Source organism: Coregonus lavaretus (genome assembly GCF_964263955.1).
Source record: "Coregonus lavaretus genome assembly, chromosome: 20".
NCBI classification, from domain to species: domain Eukaryota; kingdom Metazoa; phylum Chordata; class Actinopteri; order Salmoniformes; family Salmonidae; genus Coregonus; species Coregonus lavaretus.
Window position 1 is genome coordinate 20,891,451 of NC_140007.1, and position 21,331 is coordinate 20,912,781.

At 45.2% G+C, this 21,331-nt stretch overlaps 1 protein-coding gene across 1 annotated transcript in view; it reads left to right on the forward strand.

Annotated features, from left to right (window-relative positions):
* Positions 1 to 9,442: 9,442 nt before the first annotated feature.
* LOC311147275 (inositol 1,4,5-trisphosphate-gated calcium channel ITPR3-like) overlaps positions 9,443 to 21,331 on the forward strand; it is a 59,855-nt gene continuing 47,966 nt past the window's right edge. Inside the window, exon 1 of the mRNA XM_084183952.1 lies at positions 9,443 to 9,918. Within this exon, the coding sequence (XP_084040078.1) occupies positions 9,827 to 9,918 (92 nt within the window). The 5' untranslated portion in view covers positions 9,443 to 9,826. The remainder of the gene's footprint in view (positions 9,919 to 21,331) is intronic.

Consider the following 21,331-nt stretch of genomic DNA (forward strand, 5'->3'; position numbering starts at 1 on the left):
CGTGAGATGAGTAGCCTGAAAAGTGGCTTTTCTTTCAATTCGAAAACTTGCCAGCTTTGATCACTGCAGGAGACGTGGTAAAAATGAGGCCCCTCAGCAGAAGTTCATTTAGGAGAGGAGAAGAAGATGCCAATCCGTGGTGGGATGCTGAAGCTTGGGGAACTCTCTCTCTGCGTCCTGTGGCTGCAGTCCCATAGGCACGTCTGTGAGTCTGTTAACAAGTACACTGCCTGCTCAGACATGGGTAGCTGGTCCCTTTGAAAAGGGAAAGACAACAGGCGAACCCCGTCTGTTTTTCTCTGTGGACCCCCAAAAGTGCCCTCTGCTGGTAAAAATACTTGGACCTATCAGTTGCAGTTTCATGCTTTTCCTTTATGGGGCAGTATCTATCTAAAAAGTACATCAATCCTCAATCCCTAAAATTCCCATTCATTTCAATATCACTTTGTGGTGGAATCCCTCAGAGAATAAAATGTCATGCAAACAATGTGTTATCCAATGTGTTATCCAAAGGTGCCGTATATTTTGATAGTATAGGATGCGTGTCCTGTTTCAAAATGCACATGAACAGTTCAGCTCCCCCTACTATACCTACAACAGTATCAACAGGAAATGCCCATAGGAAAGGTGGAGTTATTTACTTAATCTACAATCAGTTGGAATGTGGGTTAGGGATTAAGGTTAGAGGTTAGGTGTTAAGGTTAGGGTTAGAGGTTAAGGTTATGGTTAGGGTCAGAGATACTGTATATAATGACGAGATGGTCTTGTGTCCGTCCTAACAATGGGAGGCGTTGTCCCAAAGGCGGAAAGACTGGCCACTTGGTCTTGGTCTGCTTGGTCTGCTTGATAACCAGACCAATATAAGCAGACCAAGTGGGGATTTTTTGTATTCTCGCGTGGACATATTTTGACGGGGGTAGACCCTCTAGCTTCACCTCTTCCTCTCTGTTACGGTTAGGGGATGGGTTAGCTAGCATGCTAATTAGTTGCAAAATTGCTAAAAAGTAGTAAGTAGTTGCAAAGTTGCTAATGAGCTAAAATGCTAAAATTGTCCATGATGTGATTCAACCTGCAACATGCAACCTTTGGGCTGCTAGACATTCGCTTTATACGCCCACCCATCCTTCCCGTAACCTTCTGTATTATGTAACCATTGCAAATGTAACACATCCTACTAATTGGAGGGACATACATTTAAATGTACTATGTTACGTCTTTGAGGACAGGCTGCACATTCCCACTGCACTCAATGCTTGAAGCAGTATGATCATTCCTTGTTTGTAAAGAGGGAGGTGATGGGATGAGTCTTTATCTCTCTGTAAATAAATGGGTGAGCAGGTTCCACAGTAAACGTGACTTCCTAAGCCTCAGATACTGTATGTTTCTAGTGTCCATTGAGGCAGAGAGCATATTTTACAGTTGACAAAGTATAAACACCTTTCATGAAGGGGGGTATGGAACTCACTGTCAAGCCCAAAATGTTACCTAGTAGGCTATAATTGTCTCTTCTGTTCCAAATTGACAAAAATATGTTGGTATTTTCACTCTTACATCTGTGTTGGCCGATATATTTTATAATATAGTTTCTCTTGTACCTATATATGGTGGTCATTGGCTGCGGGGGCAAGACCGAGGCTTTTTCATGGGTCATCTGTGGCAAGGACCCCAGAGAGGCTAAGTTTTGGGGTCAGACTGAAATGCGTAATGCTATGCCCTAATGAGGCAGTCTGCGTGTCTCCCCAGCAGGAGAGGCCTTTTATGGTTGCTGTGCCAATAGAGAACTAAGAACGTGGTCACTGCAGGGCAGACACATCTATGCACAAGAAAAATCTCTAAAAAAAACGGTTCACCTTTGGATATAAAGAGATGGCCTCGCTTAACTGTGCTATGTAAAATAAACTTACCAAAATTAAAAGGATTTAAAACGCATTACATATCAAAATTCTAAATCTGGAGCACTGGTGATAAGGTCTCAAGTCAGTTACATACATAAACACAGATCTAGTTTATTTTGTTTAGTTTCATAGTCGAAGCCCTCATACATCTATAGTTTTGAATGCAGTGCATCAAATCACAATAGCAAAAGTTAACTCCCAGGTGTACTAATAATGACATTGTGTAGAAAACAATGGGTCTCACTTTTGAGTGACCCAAACATAACCTCAGTGATTCCAAAGTCGCTGACTCCAGGTGAACAATCAGCTAGTTCCTTCCTTTTCTCGCATTGGTTGTTTTAACAGTCAACTGCCCCTCTGTAACACATGAAATACATGCTGTGGAATGTCTCCCACCCATTCTCTCTCTCTCTCTCTCTCTCTCTCTCTCTCTCTCTCTCTCTCTCTCTCTCTCTCTCTCTCTCTCTCTCTCTCTCTCTCTCTCTCTCTCTCTCTCTCTCTCTCTCTCTCTCTCTCTCTCTCTCTCTCTCTCTCTCTCTCTCTCTCTCTCTCTCTCTCTCTCTCTCTCTCTCTCTCTCTCTCTCTCTCTCTCTCTCTCTCTCTCTCTCTCTCTCTCTCTCTCTCTCTCTCTCTCTCTCTCCAATTCAAGGGCTTTATTGGCATGGGAAATATATGTTAACATTGCCAAAGCAAGTGAAGTAGATAGTAAACAAAAGTGAAATAAACAATAAAAATTACCAGTAAACATTACACTCAGAAGTTCCAAAAAAACAAAGACATTTTAAATGTCATATTATGTATATATACAGTGTTGTAACAATGTGCAAATAGTTAAAGTACAAATGGGAAAATAAATAAACATAAATATGGGTTGTATTTACAATAATATAATAAAATAATATGCCATTTAGCAGACGCTTTTATCCAAAGCGACTTACAGTCATGCGTGCATACATTTTTGTGTATGGGTGGTCCCGGGGATCAAACCCACTACCTTGGCGTTACAAGCGCCGTGCTCTACCAGCTGAGCTACAGAGGACCACAATGGTGTTTGTTCTTCACTGGTTGCCCTTATCTTGTGGCAACAGGTCACAAATATTGCTGCTGTGATGTCACACTGTGGCATTTCACCCAGTAGATATGGGAGTTTATCAAAATTGGGTTTGTTTTCAAATTCTTTGTGGATCTGTGGAATCTGAGGGAAATATGTGTCTCTAATTGTGATGAGTGTGATAGAAGGAGTCAGGCACAGGAGGGTAATCACCGAATGCAGAGTTTATTCCGTTGTACACAAATACCGCTGGATAGCGACAAGGCACAGGGGAAAATCTACCCTGGCAATACAAGGTAACGGTAGCTCCAACAATAACAGGCACAGGGGAAATATCTACCCCGGCAATAATATGGTACGAGTAGCTCCACCGAGCTACACTACTCTCACAAATAAACAATCACTCACAAGGAATGATGAATAATGGAGCGGCAGTGGCTAGTAAGCCGGTGACGATGAACGCCGAAGCCTGCCCGAACAAGGATGGGAGGCAGCCTCAGCGGAAGTCATGACAGTACCCCCCCCCCCCCACCTTGACGCGCAGCTCCAGCAGCGCGCTGACCCTAGCCTCGGGGACGGCCAGGAGGACGCGGAGCAGGGCGAGCCGGATGGCGACGGTGGAAATCCCGCAACAGGGAGGGATCGAGGATATCCCTCACCGGGACCCAGCACCGTTCCTCCGGACCGTACCCCTCCCACTCCACGAGGTACTGAAGGCCCCCCACCCGACGCCTCAAATCCAGGATGGAACGGAAGAGTATGCCGGGGCCCCCTCGATGTCCAGAGGAGGTGGAGGAACCTCCCGCACCTCAGACTCCTGGAGCGGACCAACCACCACCGGCCTGAGGAGAGACACATGAAACGAGGGGTTAATATGGTAATCAGGGGGAAGTAATAACCTATAAGTGACCTCGTTGATTCTCCTCAGGACATTGAACGGCCCCACAAACCGTGGGCTCAGCTTCTGGCAGGGCAGGCGGAGGGGCAGATTCCGGGTCGAGAGCCAGACCCGATCCCCCGGTACGAAGACCGGGGCCTCACTGCGGTGACGGTCAGCGTTGGCCTTCTAACGACACACGGCGCGCTGGAGGTGAACGTGGGCAGCGCACTGTATGACCGATACCTGGGTGAACAGAGGAGGGTGACATGTGTGTCCAGAAGATCAGATGATCACGGATAAGAACAGGCACGTACCGCAGTCCACTGGACACTGAGGTGGAGATGGATCTGTGTGTAATGCCTGCCCTATATCTGTGTCCATCGCCCATACTACCGGCGCCACAATGCAGGAGGCCAGGAGTATGGGGGTGTTGTCTCTGGGCCTCTCCTCTGTGTCATACAGCCGGGACAGTGCGTCTGCCTTCACGTTCTTCTAACCCAGAATGTATGACAGTGTAAAATCAAACCGGGTGAAGAATAGGGCCCACCTGGCCTGGTGAGGATTCAGCCTCCTTGCTGCACGGATGTACTCCAGGTTACGGTGGTCCGTCCAGACGAGGAAAGGGTGTTTCGCCCCTTCGAGCAAATGCCTCCACATGGTCAAAGCTCAGACAACAGCCAACAGCTCCCGATCACCAACGTCGTAGTTCTGCTCCGCCGGGCTGAGCTTCTTAGAGAGGAAGGCACAGGGGCGGAGCTTGGGTGGCGTGCCCGAGCATTGGGATAGGACAGCGCCTATCCCTACCTCGGACGCATCCACCTCCAGTACGAACGGTAGTGATGGATCGTGGTGGGCCAGTACCAGGGCTGAGGTGAACAGACCCCGCAGTCTCCTGAAGGCCAGGTCAGCCTCAGCAGACCAGACGAGCCGGGACGCCAAAGCCCCGGATAAACCTCAGATAGTAGTTGGCAAAGCCAAGGAAGAGCTGCACCTCCTTAACCGTGGTTGGAGTCGGCCAATTACGCACGGCTGAAATGTGATCTCCTCCATCTCCACACCTGACGTGGTAATGTCGTATCCGAGGAAGGAGACGGACTGCTGGAAAAACATACACTTCTCTGCCTTGGCATAAAGGTCATTTTCCAACAGTCGGGCCAGCACTTTGCGAACCAGGGACACATGCTCGGTGGGCGTAGCGGAATACACCAGGATGTTATCGATGTAGACCACCACACCGCGACCAAGCATGTCCCGAAACACCTCGTTCACAAAGGACTGGAAGACGGATGGAGCATTCATCAAACCGTAGGGCATCACCAGGTATTCATAATGCCCCGTGGTTGTGCTGAATGCTGTCTTCCACTCATCCCCCTCCCAAACACGCACCAGGTTGTATGCACTCCTGAGATCTAGTTTAGTGAAGAAGCACGCCCCATGCATTGACTCAATCACTGAAGGAATGAGGGGAAGAGGATAACTAAATCTTATCGTTTCCTTGTTCAGTGATCGATAATCAATGCACGGGCGCAGACCACCGTCTTTCTTCTTCACAAAGAAGAAACTCGAGGAGGCGGGTGAAGTGGAGGGACGTATATACCCCTGGCTCAGGGACTCTGTGATGTATGTTTCCATAGCCTCCGTTTCAGCCTGTGACAGGGAGTACACATGACTCCTGGGAGGTACAGTGTCTACCCGAAGGTTTATCGCGCAATCCCCCGCCCGATGAGGTGGTAATTTAGTCGCTCGCGTCTTTGAAAACGCGTGCACCAAATCGAGGTATTCGGGGGAAATGCGCACGGTGGAGGTACCGTCTGGAATTTCCACCGTGGTTGCACCAACGGAAACACCTAGACACCTACCCTGACACTCTCGCGACCACCCTGTGAGAACCCTCTGCGGCCATGAGAAGGAGGGGTTGTGGAGTGCTAGCCAGGGGATACCTAATACCACAGGGAAAGCAGGAGACTCAATAATCGAAAAAGTAACCTGCTCACAATGAGTCTCCTGGGTGATCATGGTGACTGGTACAGTGACTTCCTTTACAAACCCGGACCCTAATGGTCGACTATCAAGTGCTCTGATGGGGAGTGGAATGGATAGGGGAACCAATGAAATGCCTTGACGGCGTGAGAATGCCCCATCCATAAAGTTCCCAGCTGCGTCTGAATCGACTAGCGCCTTACACTGGGGAACTACCATGTGATCGGGAAAGTGGATAGGTAGGGTACAGTGCGCAGCAGAGAGCTCTGAACGAGTGTGGATGTTCGATACCTGGGGTGATGCGAGAGTGCCCTGCCTTTCCGCCTCCAGGCCCAAAAGAGCATTGACTATGACGTGTGGTGTACTGTCCCTTCGTGCCACCAGAGTGGCACTGTCGTCCTCCGCTCTCTCGGACGGCGGCTCCACCCAGCTCCATCAGCTCGGGATCCGAGTCGTCCGGGGTGGAAACGGGCAGACCCCTACCAGAACGTCCTCTGGCTGCCAGCAGGTTATCCAAACGGATGGCCATGTCCACCAGTTTCGTGAAAGACAACATGGTGTTCCGGCAGGCTAGCTCCCGTTGGACGTCCTCCCGCAGATGGCACCGGAAATGGTCGATCAGGGCCCGCTCGTTCCACCCGGACCCCGCTGCCAGAGTCCGAAACTCCAACGCGAAGTCCTGCGCGGTCCTCGTCCCCTGCCTCAGGTGGACCAGCCGCTCGCCCGCCTCTCGACCCTCGGGCGGGTGATCGAAGACCGCCCGAAAGAGGCGCGAACTCCCTGTAGTCCTCCAACGCAGCTCCTCCTTCGTTCCAAACCGTGTTGGCCCACTCACTCCAGGGCTTTCCCTGAGAGGCAGGAAACGAGGACGGACAACTTCTTCCGCTCCGATGGCGCCGGCCTGATGCTGGAGAAGTAAAGCTCCAGTTGGAGGAGGAATCCTTGGCAGAGAGCCGCCGTCCCGTCGAACGCCCGTGGTCGGGATATCTGGATCCCTCCGGGTGCTGGGGTGTAGGTGGCTGGATCCGGTTGGCCAGCTGGTCTCCACAGATCGGGTCCTCTCCTCTCCAGGCGTTGGACGACCTGAAGAACCCGATCCCCCAAGCTGGCCAGCATCGTGGAATGCTCCTGGACCCGTGCCACGACTCCAGGCATGCGCTCTTCTCCCGCTGACTCCATAGCGGGTGGGTGATTCTGTGATGAGTGTGATAGAAGGAGTCAGGCGCAGGAGGGTAATCACCGAATGCAGAGTATATTCCGTCGTACACAAATAGCACTGGATAGCGACAAGCGAAACAGGCACAGGGGAAAATCTACCCTGGCAATACAAGGTAATGGTAGCTCCAACAATAACAGGCACAGGGGAATGTTCCCCAGGTCCAGTGGACCTCTATGGGCCTCACACTCCTTCATTGGGCCTTTCTCTCCATCACTATGGAGACAAGACTGAGGAACCTTGAAATGCAAATGGTCACCATGGACACATTCACATGGGCCAAGAAAAATAATCAAATTCGCTGCCTGGTGTACAGGTATGGCCCAGCCCGGGACATCAATGTTAAGGGAGTTAAAGGCAGTCAGTTACAATGGCCTTTCAATGCCAGCGCTAACCAGAGGAATCATGGAGAAAATACAGAGGGTCTTCTGGCTGGCATTACAGCGTGGAAAATGTTCCTGGTCGAGAAAGCAAATCAAAAGGATCGCACATTTTTGTGAGACGGCCTAACTGCCTTGTGAAATCAATATTTCATGAAAAATCTAAAAGGAAAGAACTGCATGTTTATAGAGTTTTATTTTGAGCAGACTGCAAGAAAGTACTTCAGATAAGGTTGGAAAACTATTGTTGTGTGAAGTGATAAGTTAACTGGCACATTGTTAGAAATGTCATTTTCTCAAACACTGACCTTTTGAATGGCCAGATGAGACGTCAACCGATTAGAGCTTCCCTCTAGAAAACCATGAAAGAGAGGCTATATTTGGATGAAATAGGCTTACATATTGTGCTGTGTGAGGAAAGCAGCAAGACGTCTCTTACAACAACTTGGCTCAGCCTCAAATTGTTTCACGCATTGACTGCAACAGGAAGTCCAGGCCGAAGGCAGAACATGATTTGCCAGCCACTATATGAGTTGTCAACAATCAACACAACCCCAGAGGCTGTAACGTGTTTGCTACATCAGCCTAAATGTTGTTCAATACTTTATCATGCTTTTACTAAAGCAAATTATGAAGATGTAGTAACCGAGAACCGTAGATGGTAAACTATGGTAAGAGAGTGACATCTGGAATAGTAAACCTCCAGCAGAGCATGGCAACAGGTTGAGATTCAGATTAAAATTGTCAAAGACTCCAGCCACCCTAGTCATAGACTGTTCTCTCTGCTACAGCACGGCAAGCGGTACCGGAGCGCCAAGTCTAGGTCCAAAAGGCTTCTCAACAGCTTCTACCCCCAAGCCATAAGACTCCTGAACAGCTAATCATGGCTACCCAGACAATTTGCACTGCCCCCCCACCCCCACCCCCACCCCGTCCCCCTTTTTTACTCTGCTGCTACTCTGTTTATTATTTATGCATAGTCACTTTAACTCTACCCACATGTACATATTACCTCAATTACCTCGACTAGCCGGTGCCCCCGCACATTGACTCTGCACCGCTACCCCCCTGTATATAGCCTCCCTACTGTTATTTTATTTTACTGCTGCTCTTTAGTTCTTTGCTTTTATTGTTTTTGCTTAACACTTTTTTTTATTTGTTTTACTTTGCATTGTTGGTTAATGGCTTGTAAGTAAGCATTTCACTGTCATGTCTACACCTGTTGTATTCGGCGGCATGTGGCAAATACGATTTGATTTGATTTGATCCTTTTAAATAATTCAAGTTAAACAGGATTAGTCACTATAGGCTGTATAAAAGAGAAAAGAAAAGGCAAATGTCTGAATCCCACTACATCACTCTCTCATAGACAGTAGCCTAGTGCAGCAGTGATCTTAAAGAGATACTTCGGGATTTTGGTAATGAAGCCCCGTATCTTCTTTCCCAGAGTCAGATGAACTCGTGGATACCATTTTAACTAGCGTTAGCGCTGTTGCTAAATGGTGTTAGCACAATGACTGGAAGTCTATGGTAACTGCTAGCATACTTCCAGTAATGCGCTAACGCTAGTTAGCGGTGGCTCGCGAAACTACGTCTTAACATTCCTTCATACTGGATGCAGTGACATAAAAATGGTATTCATGAGTTCATCTGACTCTTAAGAAGAAGATAAAAGGCTTTAATTAATTGCCAAAATCCTGAAGTATCCATTTAACCCCCTACAAATATTGCTGTTCATAGGAAACTCAATAAATTAAATGTCAATGTTATCTCATAATTATGGTTTATTCGTTTAATGGTTTAAATTATGGTTTATTGACAGGATTTCAATAATTTGACTGATAATGGCTCTATATGATCACGTAGGCCTAATCATGTTCACTGAATAAAAACGTGAATGTTGACTCTGACACCCTTGCACCCTACATCATTTTACCAATTCTCAGTGCATTATTGTATGTAGGAAAGAGAGTGTATGAAGGGGTGTGTGGATCTTTCTCGTGTACTTTCTAATCTACACTGTCAGAACAGGCTACTGCTGCTCACTAAAGGAGTTATCATCATCACACACTTCCTGGTTCTAATGCTTTCTGTCTTCAGGTGCAGTGTCAACATGAGGATTTCGCTGACACATTTTGACTTTCTCTGCTTTCATTTACATTGGGTTATCATTGCTCATTTTCGGGTTTAAACTTTATTTAATAGAACATAGAAAACGATTATTTGAATGAACTACATTGTCCTCCTCGATGCATTACAACAAAATCTAAAGTAGCTCGAATGAGGGTTCTTAGCCCTCGGTGAGGAAGAGCAACATTCGATACGCGTAGCACTCCAAGAAGTTGTTGCAGTCAAGTGGAGAAGACAGAAGGGGGACAAAGTTTGTATTTCAGTTTATCATTTTCAAGGGGAAAGACACCTAAGATGTCGGATTCAATGTCCAGCTTTTTGCACATTGGGGACATCGTTTCCCTTTACGCAGAGGGCTCTGTCAATGGTTTTATAAGTACACTTGGGTAAGTATTTGCATGTCCCTACAAACACTTTTGTACTACCTTGCCTGTGGTTAATCCTAAACAAGTGTACAGCCTTGTCATTTTGACAGATTATAATATACATGTACCTTCATGTCAACATACCGGTAACTACTCCATCCGTTGTCCTTACTCTGACTTCGAGACTCATATCCCCTTCATACACAAGCAAAATCCCACTAATTTACCATGCCTGCTTTTTTATACCAGCCTTTTCGTATATCTGAAAGGGGCAGGGGGTAAATAACATGGTAAATTAAAAGCCACCTAAAGAGCTAGTAAATTAAATACAGGTATTGGGTCTGTGTGAATGGTTCTCTGCTTTTTTGCAGGTAAATTCATTAACACTTCCAAAGTTTAACACCTCCCTAATTTGAAATGTAAACAGCCACCCCGGTTTAACGACATCCCAACAGCTCCCAATTGCCAGTTACCCACTGATATGTATAAAAGTGGTATACCTTCAATAAAATAAGGGGCTGATTGAAAGGTGGTCATATAAGCAATCTCGCTGACACTTCTTGTAGCCTCTGTGTCAAGTTCTGTGCTGAGAGAGAGAGATTTGATTTAGGCTTCGCTCATGTTTACTCAGTCAGCACAGTAAGCTATTGTAACAGTTTCAGCCATATCAGATAGTCATTAGATACTTCTGAGATTTAGAGTGTCTCTCAAGGAGACCCTCATTTATTTAATCAGCTAATGACAAAATAAGGTAGACCCTGCCTCAGTATGGCTAAAGTGGGCCGTGGAGTCTCAGTTCCACAGTATTAATGGTGGATGACTGTGATCTCTAGATAGTCTATACCCATATGCAAACATCTGTTCTCTAGAAAATAATTTTTGTTCAGAGAGCTCATTGTTGAGCTGTATTTCACAATGCAATGCATTTGAGTAGCTCAATTATGAGCAGAGTTGCACTATGTTGTTGTTGATGAATACTGTCGTTACACCTGATTTTGTGAATATCTCAAATAGTGCTGCATTTCCTCAATAGTCAGAGACATGTAAAGGGTGAAAACATATCTTAGACCTTATTGGTTTAACACTGATCTTTCTCTGTCAGTGAAAGGTGTGAAAACATGGCTGCACTATTTACAACTTTGTCTCTAGACAGCTATATACACTGAGTGTACAAAACATTAGGAACACCTTCCTAAAATTGAGTTGCACCCCCCTTTACCCTCAGAACAGCCTCAATTCGTCGGGGCATGGACTCTACAAGGTGCCAAGCATTCCACATGGATGCTGACCCATGTTGACTCCAATGCTTCCCACAGATGTGTCAAGTTGACTGGTAGGGTCCTCTGTAGCTCAGTTGGTAGAGCATGGCGCTTGCAACGCCAGGGTTGTGGGTTCGTTTCCCAAGGGGGGCCAGTATGAAAATGTCTGCACTCAATAACTGTAAGTCGCTCTGGATAAGAGCGTCTGCTAAATGACGTAAATGTTAAATGTAATGTCCTTTGGGTGGTGGACCATTCTTGATACACACAGGAAACTGTTGAGATTGAAAAACCCATTAGAGTTGCAGTTTCTAATGTTTTGTACACTCAGTGTATTTTTGCCTGACAGTGGTCTATGTTGTTGTTTATGTTCACATATAGGCTACACTGCAGCCCACCTCCCCCCATCCCAACTCTACTTGATCGTTTGCATAAATGAAAATACTGTAGTAGGGATTATGGCAGGAAAAGGAAATGATGCCAGTGTGTCCTTTGTAGATTTCCAACGGAGTGGTGCTCATGTCACTTGGGACTTAATAGCTCTCTATTCATAGTGCTTCCTGTGGTTTCCCCAGTTGCTGCTGGAGCAGGAGCAGCATTGTATGTGGTCTGACGCCCTCTGTGCCCACCTGGCAGTGCCCGCCGCACCCAGACCTGTCCTGCCAGGCTCAGCAACTGATACAGTTCCAGGTCGGCCTTTGATGCCTGTTCAAACAGCTTCTTGAGAAGTCACCTCTTAGCGACACTTAGATAATTAACTTCATACTGTTCAAAGTAGGATACAAGTGTCTGGCTGAGTCATATTTGTAACAATATGGAGTCAATGTTTAACTTATTTATAATCTGTGGAGACAATTGATTCCTTCTGATGGAATGATGGTGAAATGGATAGTAGCCTATAAGTGTGGCTCTAAAATGTAAAATCGGATCGTAGCCCTAGTTTGCATGAATTTAAATACTGGTAATGACTTCCTTTACTTGTCTGTCGAGGACACACATTTGACTGTCTAACAACATAGGGCTGCCTATTATAAATCTGTAGGTCGGCTAAAGCCGCTTTAAGTGTGGTTTACTGCATAACACATTATGCCTGTTAGGGCTGGGAAATCGAGAGCTTGGGACTATAAGGTGGGGTGGGTGGGGGGGGGTGGGGGGGGGGGGCTAGCTGACTAGTGGTGGCTAGTCAGCAGCCTGATGGTCTGGGGGTAGAAGCTATTGGCCAGTCTGTTAGTTTTAGCCATGATGCTCCTGTACTGAGTGATGGAAGCGGGGAGAACCGGCCATGGCTCAGATGGCTGAGGTCCTTGATGATCATCTTGGCCTTCCTGCGACACCTGGTGTTGTAGGTGTCCTGGAGGGCAGGCAGTGTGCACCCAATGGTGCGTTCAACTGAGCATACCACCCTCTGTAGTGTCTTGCGGACAGCGGTGGTGGAGTTGTCATACCAGGCTGTGATGCAGCCCGACCGTATGCTCTCTATGGTGCTCTTGTAGAACACTGTGAGGGCCCTCGGGGACAGGACGAATTTCTTCAGCCTCCTGAGGTTAAAGAGTTGCGAACTTGATGATGGAGTTGGGACTGTGTGAGGTCACTCAGTCGTGGGTATACAGGGAGTACAGGAGGGGACTGAGGACGCACCCTTGTGGGGCCCCCGTGTTGATGATCAGTGTGGAGGAGGTAATGTTGCCTACCTTCACCACCTGGGGGAGGCTCGTCAGGAAGCCCAGGTCCCAGTTGCATAGGGAGGAGTTCAGTCCCAAGGCTGAGAGCTTTGTGGTGAGCATAGAGGGCACTATGGTATTGAAGGCCGAGCTGTAGTCGATGAACAGCATCCTCACATATGCATTCCTCTTGTCCAGGTGAGGGAGGGCAGTGTGCAGTGCAATGGCGATTGCGTCGTCTGTGGATCTGTCGGGGCAGTAGGTGAATTGGAAAGGGTCAAGTGTGTCGAGGAGGTGATGTAGTCTTTGACTAGCCTCTCTAAGCACTTCATGATGACAGAAGTGAGTGCAACGGGTCGGTAGTCATCCAGTTCAGTTACTTTCCCTTTGTTGGGCACGGGGATGGTAGTGGACATCTTGAAGCAGGTGGGGATAACGGCTTGAGCTAGAGAGAGAGCATTTCAGAAAACACAACAGCTAGCTGGTCTGCACATGCACTGAGGGCGCGGCTAGGGATGCTGTCTGGGCCGGCAGCCTTGCGAGGGTTAACACGTTTGAATGACTTGCATACGTCTTCCGTGGAGACTGTAAGCACTTAGCCCTCGTTGTCCTCAGGGGCTCTCCTCGGCAGCTCAGAGTCGTTTTGCTCGAAGCATGAGAATAAGGTGTCCGCGGTGTGACTGGCTTTCTTTTTGTAATCCGTGATAGTTAGAAGCCCCTGCCACATACGCTTCATATCCGACCCGCTTAATTGCTCCTCCACTTTTTCCCTATACTTGTCTCGCATTCTTGATCGATCTGCGTAGGTCGTATTTGTACTGTTTAACCATACAATTGTCTCCGGTCACCTTGCCTTGTTTATAAGTAGCATCTCTCGCCTTCAGTTTCCCGACAAGGCTGCCATCAATCCACGGTTTTTGATTCGGATACGTTTTGAAAGACACCATCGGTATCACATCATCCATGCATTTTTTTAATGAATACGGTGATTGAGTAGGCGTATTCATTGATGTTACCCTCAGAGGCGACCCGGAACATATTCCAGTCCACATGATGAAAACAATCTTGGAGCATGGATTCTGATTGGTCAGGTCTGTACAACGCTGGTCTGACCAATCAGAATCCATGCTCCAAGATTGTTTTCATCATGTGGACTGGAATATGTTCCGGGTCGCCTCTGAGGGTAACATCAATGAATACACCTACTCAATCACCGTATTCATAAAAAATATGCATGGATGATGTGATAAGTCTTGGTTTGTAGGCGGGGAGGAGCAAAATGGAGTCATGGTCAGATTTGCCGAAAGGAGGACGGGAGATGGCCTTATACCCTTTTCCTTAGGGTGCTTTTTAGTTGTTCAGTTTTTGTTATAATTTAGTTTTTTATCCTCTTATGTTTGTTGTGTAGTAAATATTTCAATTTTTATTTATTGTATTTCATAGCTTTTTCTTGTGAAGCACATTGCGTTGCATTCCATGTCTGAAATGTGCTGTATAAATAAAGCTTGATTTAATAAATAAAGCATGATTAGGCGTGTAGCAGTGGTCAAGCATAGAATCTCCGTGGGTTGGACAGTCAATGTGTTGATAGATATTCGGGAGCACTGTTCTCAAATTACTTTTGTTAAAGTCCCCCGCGACGATGAACGCTGCGCTGCATCTGTGTACACGGTGTCCAGTTTGTTCAGGGTCCAATAAAGATCTTTAAAAGCATTTTTGGTGTTGGCTTGGGGTGGGATGTACACAGCCGTGGTGATAATCCCTGAGAACTCTATCATAAAGTAAAAAGAGAGACATTTGATGACCAAGTATTCCAAGCAGAAGCTCGTAAGATGCTGTACGTTTCCCCCGTCGCACCACTTGTTATTGGTCATAAAGCAGAGCCCTCCGCCTTTTTTCTTGCAAGAGAGAGCCCTCTTCCTATCCGCTCAATGAACTGTAAAACCAACTGGTTGTACATCATCCGTTTTGATGTCGGAGGAAAGCCAGGTTTCAGAAAAACAGAGTATGTTGAAGAATCTGATGTCCCTCTGGAAGGAGATCCTCACTCTGAGTTCGTCAAGTTTATTCACTAATGATTGAACATTAACGAGTAGTATGCTCGGTAATGGAGGACGGGTTGCCCGGCGTCTCAATCTCACTAAGCCCCCCCACGTCTGCCTCTCCGTCTGCGTCTTCGTTTACTACTCTCCGGTAGGACTCCCAGGAAACCCGGCGCCTCACTGAAGAAGCTTGACCATTGTTCCGCCGTCTCCGGGAATTGGGGAAATTCGGGTGGACGGTGGGTACCCAGCGATTCATATTCCAAAAGTTCTACCCGGGTGTTTGAAGTAATGCACGAAACAAACTGGGTAAGAAAATTTGAGAAAAACAGTAGAATAAAACAGTAGAAAAAGTAGAAACCTGCAATGTTTTGTAGGAGCTCGAGGTGAGGCGCCATCCGTCCGCGCCATCTATGCGCCACCACGATACTTAGGTGCTGATACGATATGTATTGCGATTCTTACGACTCTATATGTATTGTGATTCGATATTGCGATTCGATGTTCCAAATATATTGCAATGTCTGCTGCAGAGGGACAAAAGAGAGCCATGAGAAAAGAGTTTTGATCGGTCATGGAAATAAAAATTCTGAAAAGAAATTGTCTCACTTTTTAAAAAGAAGATGGAGAACAAGCTATGAGCTATGTGCAGGTAAAGCCAACTAGTGCAAAAATAATATTGCTATACTGTCAAAAATAATATTGCGTTATACGTCAAAAATATATCCCTATGTAACTGTATCGATTTTTTACCCCATCACATTTACATTTACATTTTAGTCATTTAGCAGACGCTCTTATCCAGAGCGACTTACAGTTATGAATACATATTTTTTTTTTTTTTTATACTGCCCCCCCATCACTAATGCCTGTAATGACAAAAGAAGGATGAATGAGTTGTAACTATTTTGATACCATCTCTGCGTCTATGCTTCTTGAGTTACATACACATGTGAGAACACAGTGCAGTTCTCTGTGTTATGAATGAAATAATCAGGGACCTGACATAGGTTTCTAAGGTGTCACAGACCTGAAAACCTCAAACATACAACTGGTGCAGCCTTGACAAAGCCTTGATTTTCTGTTGTGTGGTGTTTTACTTCAGGCCTGCTCTCTTCTTGTGAGGTCTGCTGCATTCAATCACACATAAGAGATGCTTTGCATTCTCAGTCTCAGGTAAAGCACTGCCACCCACTGATGGTAGCCTAGTCAAATCATACACCACTGATGGTATTCACACTACAATTTAAATATATAAAAAGATCTTGCAAACATGTTTTTTTGTACATTGTGTCTATCATGTTCAATTGTAATTAGTATGCTTTGTTTAGGCCTAATTGATTGAACAAACCGTTTTGTACACTACCGGTCAAAAGTTTTAGAACACCTACACATTCAAGGGTTTTTCTTTACTTTTACTATTTTCTACATTGTAGAAAGACATCAAAACTATGAAATAACACATATGGAATCATGTAGTAACCAAAAGTGTTAAACAAATCAAAATATATTTTATATTTGAGATTCTTCAAATAGCCACCCTTTGCCTTGATGACAGCTTTGCACACTCTTGGCATTCTCTCAACCAGCTTCACCTGGAATGCTTTTCCAACAGTCTTGAAGGAGTTCCCACATTTGCTGAGCACTTGTTGGCTGCTTTTCCTTCACTCTGTGGTCCGACTCATCCCAAACCATCTCAATTTGGTTGAGGTCAGGGGATTGTGGAGGCCAGGTCATCTGATGCAGCACTCCATCACTCTCCTTCTTGGTACAATAGCCCTTACACAGCCTGAAGGTGTGTTGGGTCATTGTCCTGTTGAAAAACAAATGATAGTCCCACTGGTCTAATGTCCATTGCTCGTGTTTCTTGGCCCAAGCAAGTCTCTTCTTCTTATTGGTGTCCTTTAGTAGTGGTTTTCTTTGCAGCAATTCGACCATGAAGGCCTGATTCACACAGTCTCCACTGAACAGTTGATGTTGAGATGTGTCTGTGACTTGAACTCTGTGAAGCATTTATTTAGGCTGCATTTTCTGAGGCTGGTAACTCTAATGAACTTATCCTCTGCAGCAGAGGTAACTCTGGGTCTTCCATTCCTGTGGCGGTCCTCATGAGAGCCAGTTTCATCATAGCGCTTGAAAGTGTTTACGACTGCACTTGAAGAAACATTCAAAGTTCTTGATATTTTCCGTACTGACTGACCTTCATGTCTTAAAGTAATGATGGACTGTCATTTCTCTTTGCTTATTTGAGCTGTTCTTGCCATAATATGGACTTGGTCTTTTACCAAATAGGGCTATCTTCTGTATACCCCCCTACCTTGTCACAACACAACTGATTGGCTCAAACACATTAATTTGTGGAATTTCTTTCCTTCTTAACTTTTAAGAAGGCACACCTGTTAATTGAAATGCATTCCAGGTGACTACCTCATGAAGCTGGTTGAGAGAATGCCAAGAGTGTGCAAAGCTGTCATCAAGGCAAAGGATGGCTATTTGAAGAATCTCAAATATAAATTATATTATGATTTGTTTAACACCTTTTTTGGTTACTACATGATTCCATATGTGTTATTTAATAGTTTTAATGTCTTCACTATTATTCTACAATGTAGAAAATAGTACAAATATAGAAAAACCCTTGAATGAGTAGGTGTTCTAAAACTTTTGACCAGTAGTGTACATATATACAGTTGAAGTCGGAAGTGGTAGCTCAATTGGTAGAGCTTGGCGCTTGTAACGCCAGGGTAGTGGGTTCGTTCCCCGGGACCAGCCATACGTAAAAATGTATGCACACATGACTGTAAGTCGCTTTGGATAAAAGCGTCTGCTAAATGGCATATTATTATTATCTTAGCCAAATACATTTAAACTCAGTTTTTCACAATTCCTGACATTTAATCCTAGTAAAAATTGGATCACCACTTTATTTTAAGAATGTGAAATGTCAGAATAATAGTAGAGAGTGATTTATTTCAGCTTTTATTTATTTCATCACATTCCCAGTGGGTCAGAAGTTTACATACACTCAATTAGTATTTGGTAGCAATGCCTTTAAATTGTTTAACTTGGGTCAAACGTTTCAGGTAGTCTTCCACAAGCTTCCCACAATAAGCTGGGTGAATTTTGGCCCATTCCTCCTGACAGAGCTGGTGGAATTGAGTCAGGTTTGTAGGCCTCCTTGCTCGCACATGCTTTTTCAGTTCTGCCCACAAGTTTTCTATAGGATTGAGGTCAGGGCTTTGTGATGGCCACTCCAATACCTTGACTTTGTTGTCCTTAAGCCATTTTGCCACAACTTTGGAAGTATGCTTGGGGTCATTGTCCATTTGGAAGACCCATTTGCGACCAAGCTTTAACTTCCTGACTGATGTCTTGAGATGTTGCTTCAATATATCCACATAATTTTCCTTCCTCATGATGCCATCTATTTTGTGAAGTGCACCAGTCCCTCCTGCAGCAAAGCACCCCTACAGCATGACGCTGCCACCCCCGTGCTTCACGGTTGGGATGGTGTTCTTCGGCTTGCAAGCGTCCCCCTTTTTCCTGCAAACATAACGATGGTCATTATGGCCAAACAGTTCTATTTTTGTTTCATCAGACCAGAGGACATTTCTCCAAAAAGTATGATCTTTGTCCCCATGTGCAGCTGCAAACCGTAGTCTGGCTTTTTTATGGCGGTTTTGGAGCAGTGGCTTCTTCCTTGCTGAGCGGCCTTTCAGGTTATGTCGATATAGGACTCGTTTTACTGTGGATATACAGTGAGGGAAAAAAGTATTTGATCCCCTGCTGATTTTGTACGTTTGCCCACTGACAATGAAATTATCAGTCTATAATTTTAATGGTAGGTTTATTTGAACAGTGAGAGACAGAATAACAACAACAAAAATCCAGAAAAACGCATGTCAAAAATGTTATAAATTGATTTGCATTTTAATGAGGGAAATAAGTATTTGACCCCCTCTCAATCAGAAAGATTTCTGGCTCCCAGGTGTGTTTTATACAGGTAACGAGCTGAGATTAGAGCACACTCTTAAAGGGAGTGCTCCTAATCTCAGTTTGTTACCTGTATAAAAGAGACCTGTCCACTGAAGCAATCAATCAATCAGATTCCAAACTCTCCACCATGGCCAAGACCAAAGAGCTCTCCAAGGATGTCAGGGACAAGATTGTAGACCTACACAAGGCTGGAATGGGCTACAAGACCATCGCCAAGCAGCTTGGTGAGAAGGTGACAACAGTTGGTGCGATTATTCGCAAATGGAAGAAACACAAAATAACTGTCAATCTCCCTCGGCCTGGGGCTCCATGCAAGATCTCACCTTGTGGAGTTGCAATGATCATGAGAATGGTGAGGAATCAGCCCAGAACTACACGGGAGGATCTTGTCAATGATCTCAAGGAAGCTGGGACCATAGTCACCAAGAAAACAATTGGTAACACACTACGCCGTAAAGGACTGAAATCCTGCAGCGCCCGCAAGGTCCCCCTGCTCAAGAAAGCACATATACATGGCCGTCTGAAGTTTGCCAATGAATATCTGAATGATTCAGAGGAGAACTAGGTGAAAGTGTTGTGGTCAGATGAGACCAAAATGGAGCTCTTTGGCATCAACTCAACTCGCCGTGTTTGGAGGAGGAGGAATGCTGCCTATGACCCCAAGAACACCATCCCCACCGTCAAACATGGAGGTGGAAACATTATGCTTTGGGGGTGTTTTTCTGCTAAGGGGACAGGACAACTTCACCGCATCAAAGGGACGATGGACGGGGCCATGTACCGTCAAATCTTGGGTGAGAACCTCCTTCCCTCAGCCAGGGCATTGAAAATGGGTCATGGAGGGTATTCCAGCATGACAATGACCCAAAACGCACGGCCAAGGCAACAAAGGAGTGGCTCAAAAGAAGCACATTAAGGTCCTGGAGTGGCCTAGCCAGTCTCCAGATCTTAATCCCATAGAAAATCTGTGGAGGGAGCTGAAGGTTCGAGTTGCCAAACGTCAGCCTCGAAACCTTAATGACTTGGAAAAGATCTGCAAAGAGGAGTGGAACAAAATCCCTCCTGAGATGTGTGCAAACCTGGTGGCCAACTACAAGAAACGTCTGACCTCTGTGATTGCCAACAAGGGTTTTGCCACCAAGTACTAAGTCATGTTTTGCAGAGGGGTCAAATACTTATTTCCCTCATTAAAATGCAAATCAATTTATAACATTTTTGACATGCATTTTTCTGGATTTTTTTGTTGTTATTCTGTCTCTCACTGTTAAAATAAACCTACCATAACAATTATAGACTGATCGTGTCTTTGTCAGTGGGCAAACGTACAAAATCAGCAGGGGATCAAATACTTTTTTCCCTCACTGTAGACACTTTTATACCTGTTTCCTCCAGCATCTTCACAAGGTCCTTTGCTGTTGTTCTGGGATTGATTTGCACTTTTCGCACCAAAGTACGTTCATCTCTAGGAGACAGAACGCGTCTCCTTCCTGAGCGGTATGACGGCTGCGTGGTCCCATGGTGTTTATACTTGTGGAGGTCTTGGCTGATTTCTTTTGATTTTCCCATGATGTCAAGCAAAGAGGCACTGAGTTTGAAGATAGGCCTTGAAATACATCCACAGGTACACCTCCAATTGACTCAAATTATGTCAATTAGCCTTATCAGAAGCTTCTAAAGCCATGACATCATTTTCTGGAATTTTCCAAGCTGTTTAAAGGCACAGTCAACTTAGTGTATGTAAACTTCTGACCCACTGGAATTGTGATACAGTGAATTATAATTGAAATAATCTGTCTGTAAACAATTGTTGGAAAAATTACTTGTGTCATGCACAAAGTAGATGTCCTAACCGACTTGCCAAAACTATAGTTTGTTAACAAGACATTTGTGTGGAGGGGTTGAAAAACTAGTTTTAATGACTCCAACCTAAGTGTATGTAAACTTCCGACTTCAACTGTAATGTTGTGTTTTTTTGGTGTGGTTGTATCTTAGTTTTCCAACCTCACCTGCACACCTTTTTTTTAACCTTGATTTTATCTACACTGTTTTGTCTTTCACTTGTCTTCTTTTGTGCAAATTAATTAAATGACCCTAAAGTGACTCGAAAAAAAAATACATTCCTGAGGCTGAGTGATTCATGTGCAATGCAAATGACAAGGGGAACAAAAACAAATTCAGTACCAGGTGGAACACTACAGACTCTAGCCAAAGTAATGAGTCAATAATAGGTAGAAAACACCCCTACCTGGCTGCTAGGTAACTCTCATTTATTATGTGGAGGGGGATATAGGGACATTAACTGTAGACAACCCTCTGCATGCTAACATAATTATACAGACAGATGGTAAAGATGTAGGATTAGCTTGGCCTTTCAGACAGGCTTTTTTTAAAGCATTAACCCTTTTTGCATATTTCCACAGCATTGTGTGAGCCTGGCCTGCCTTGTGTGTGTCATCTACAGTCATGGAACTACAGT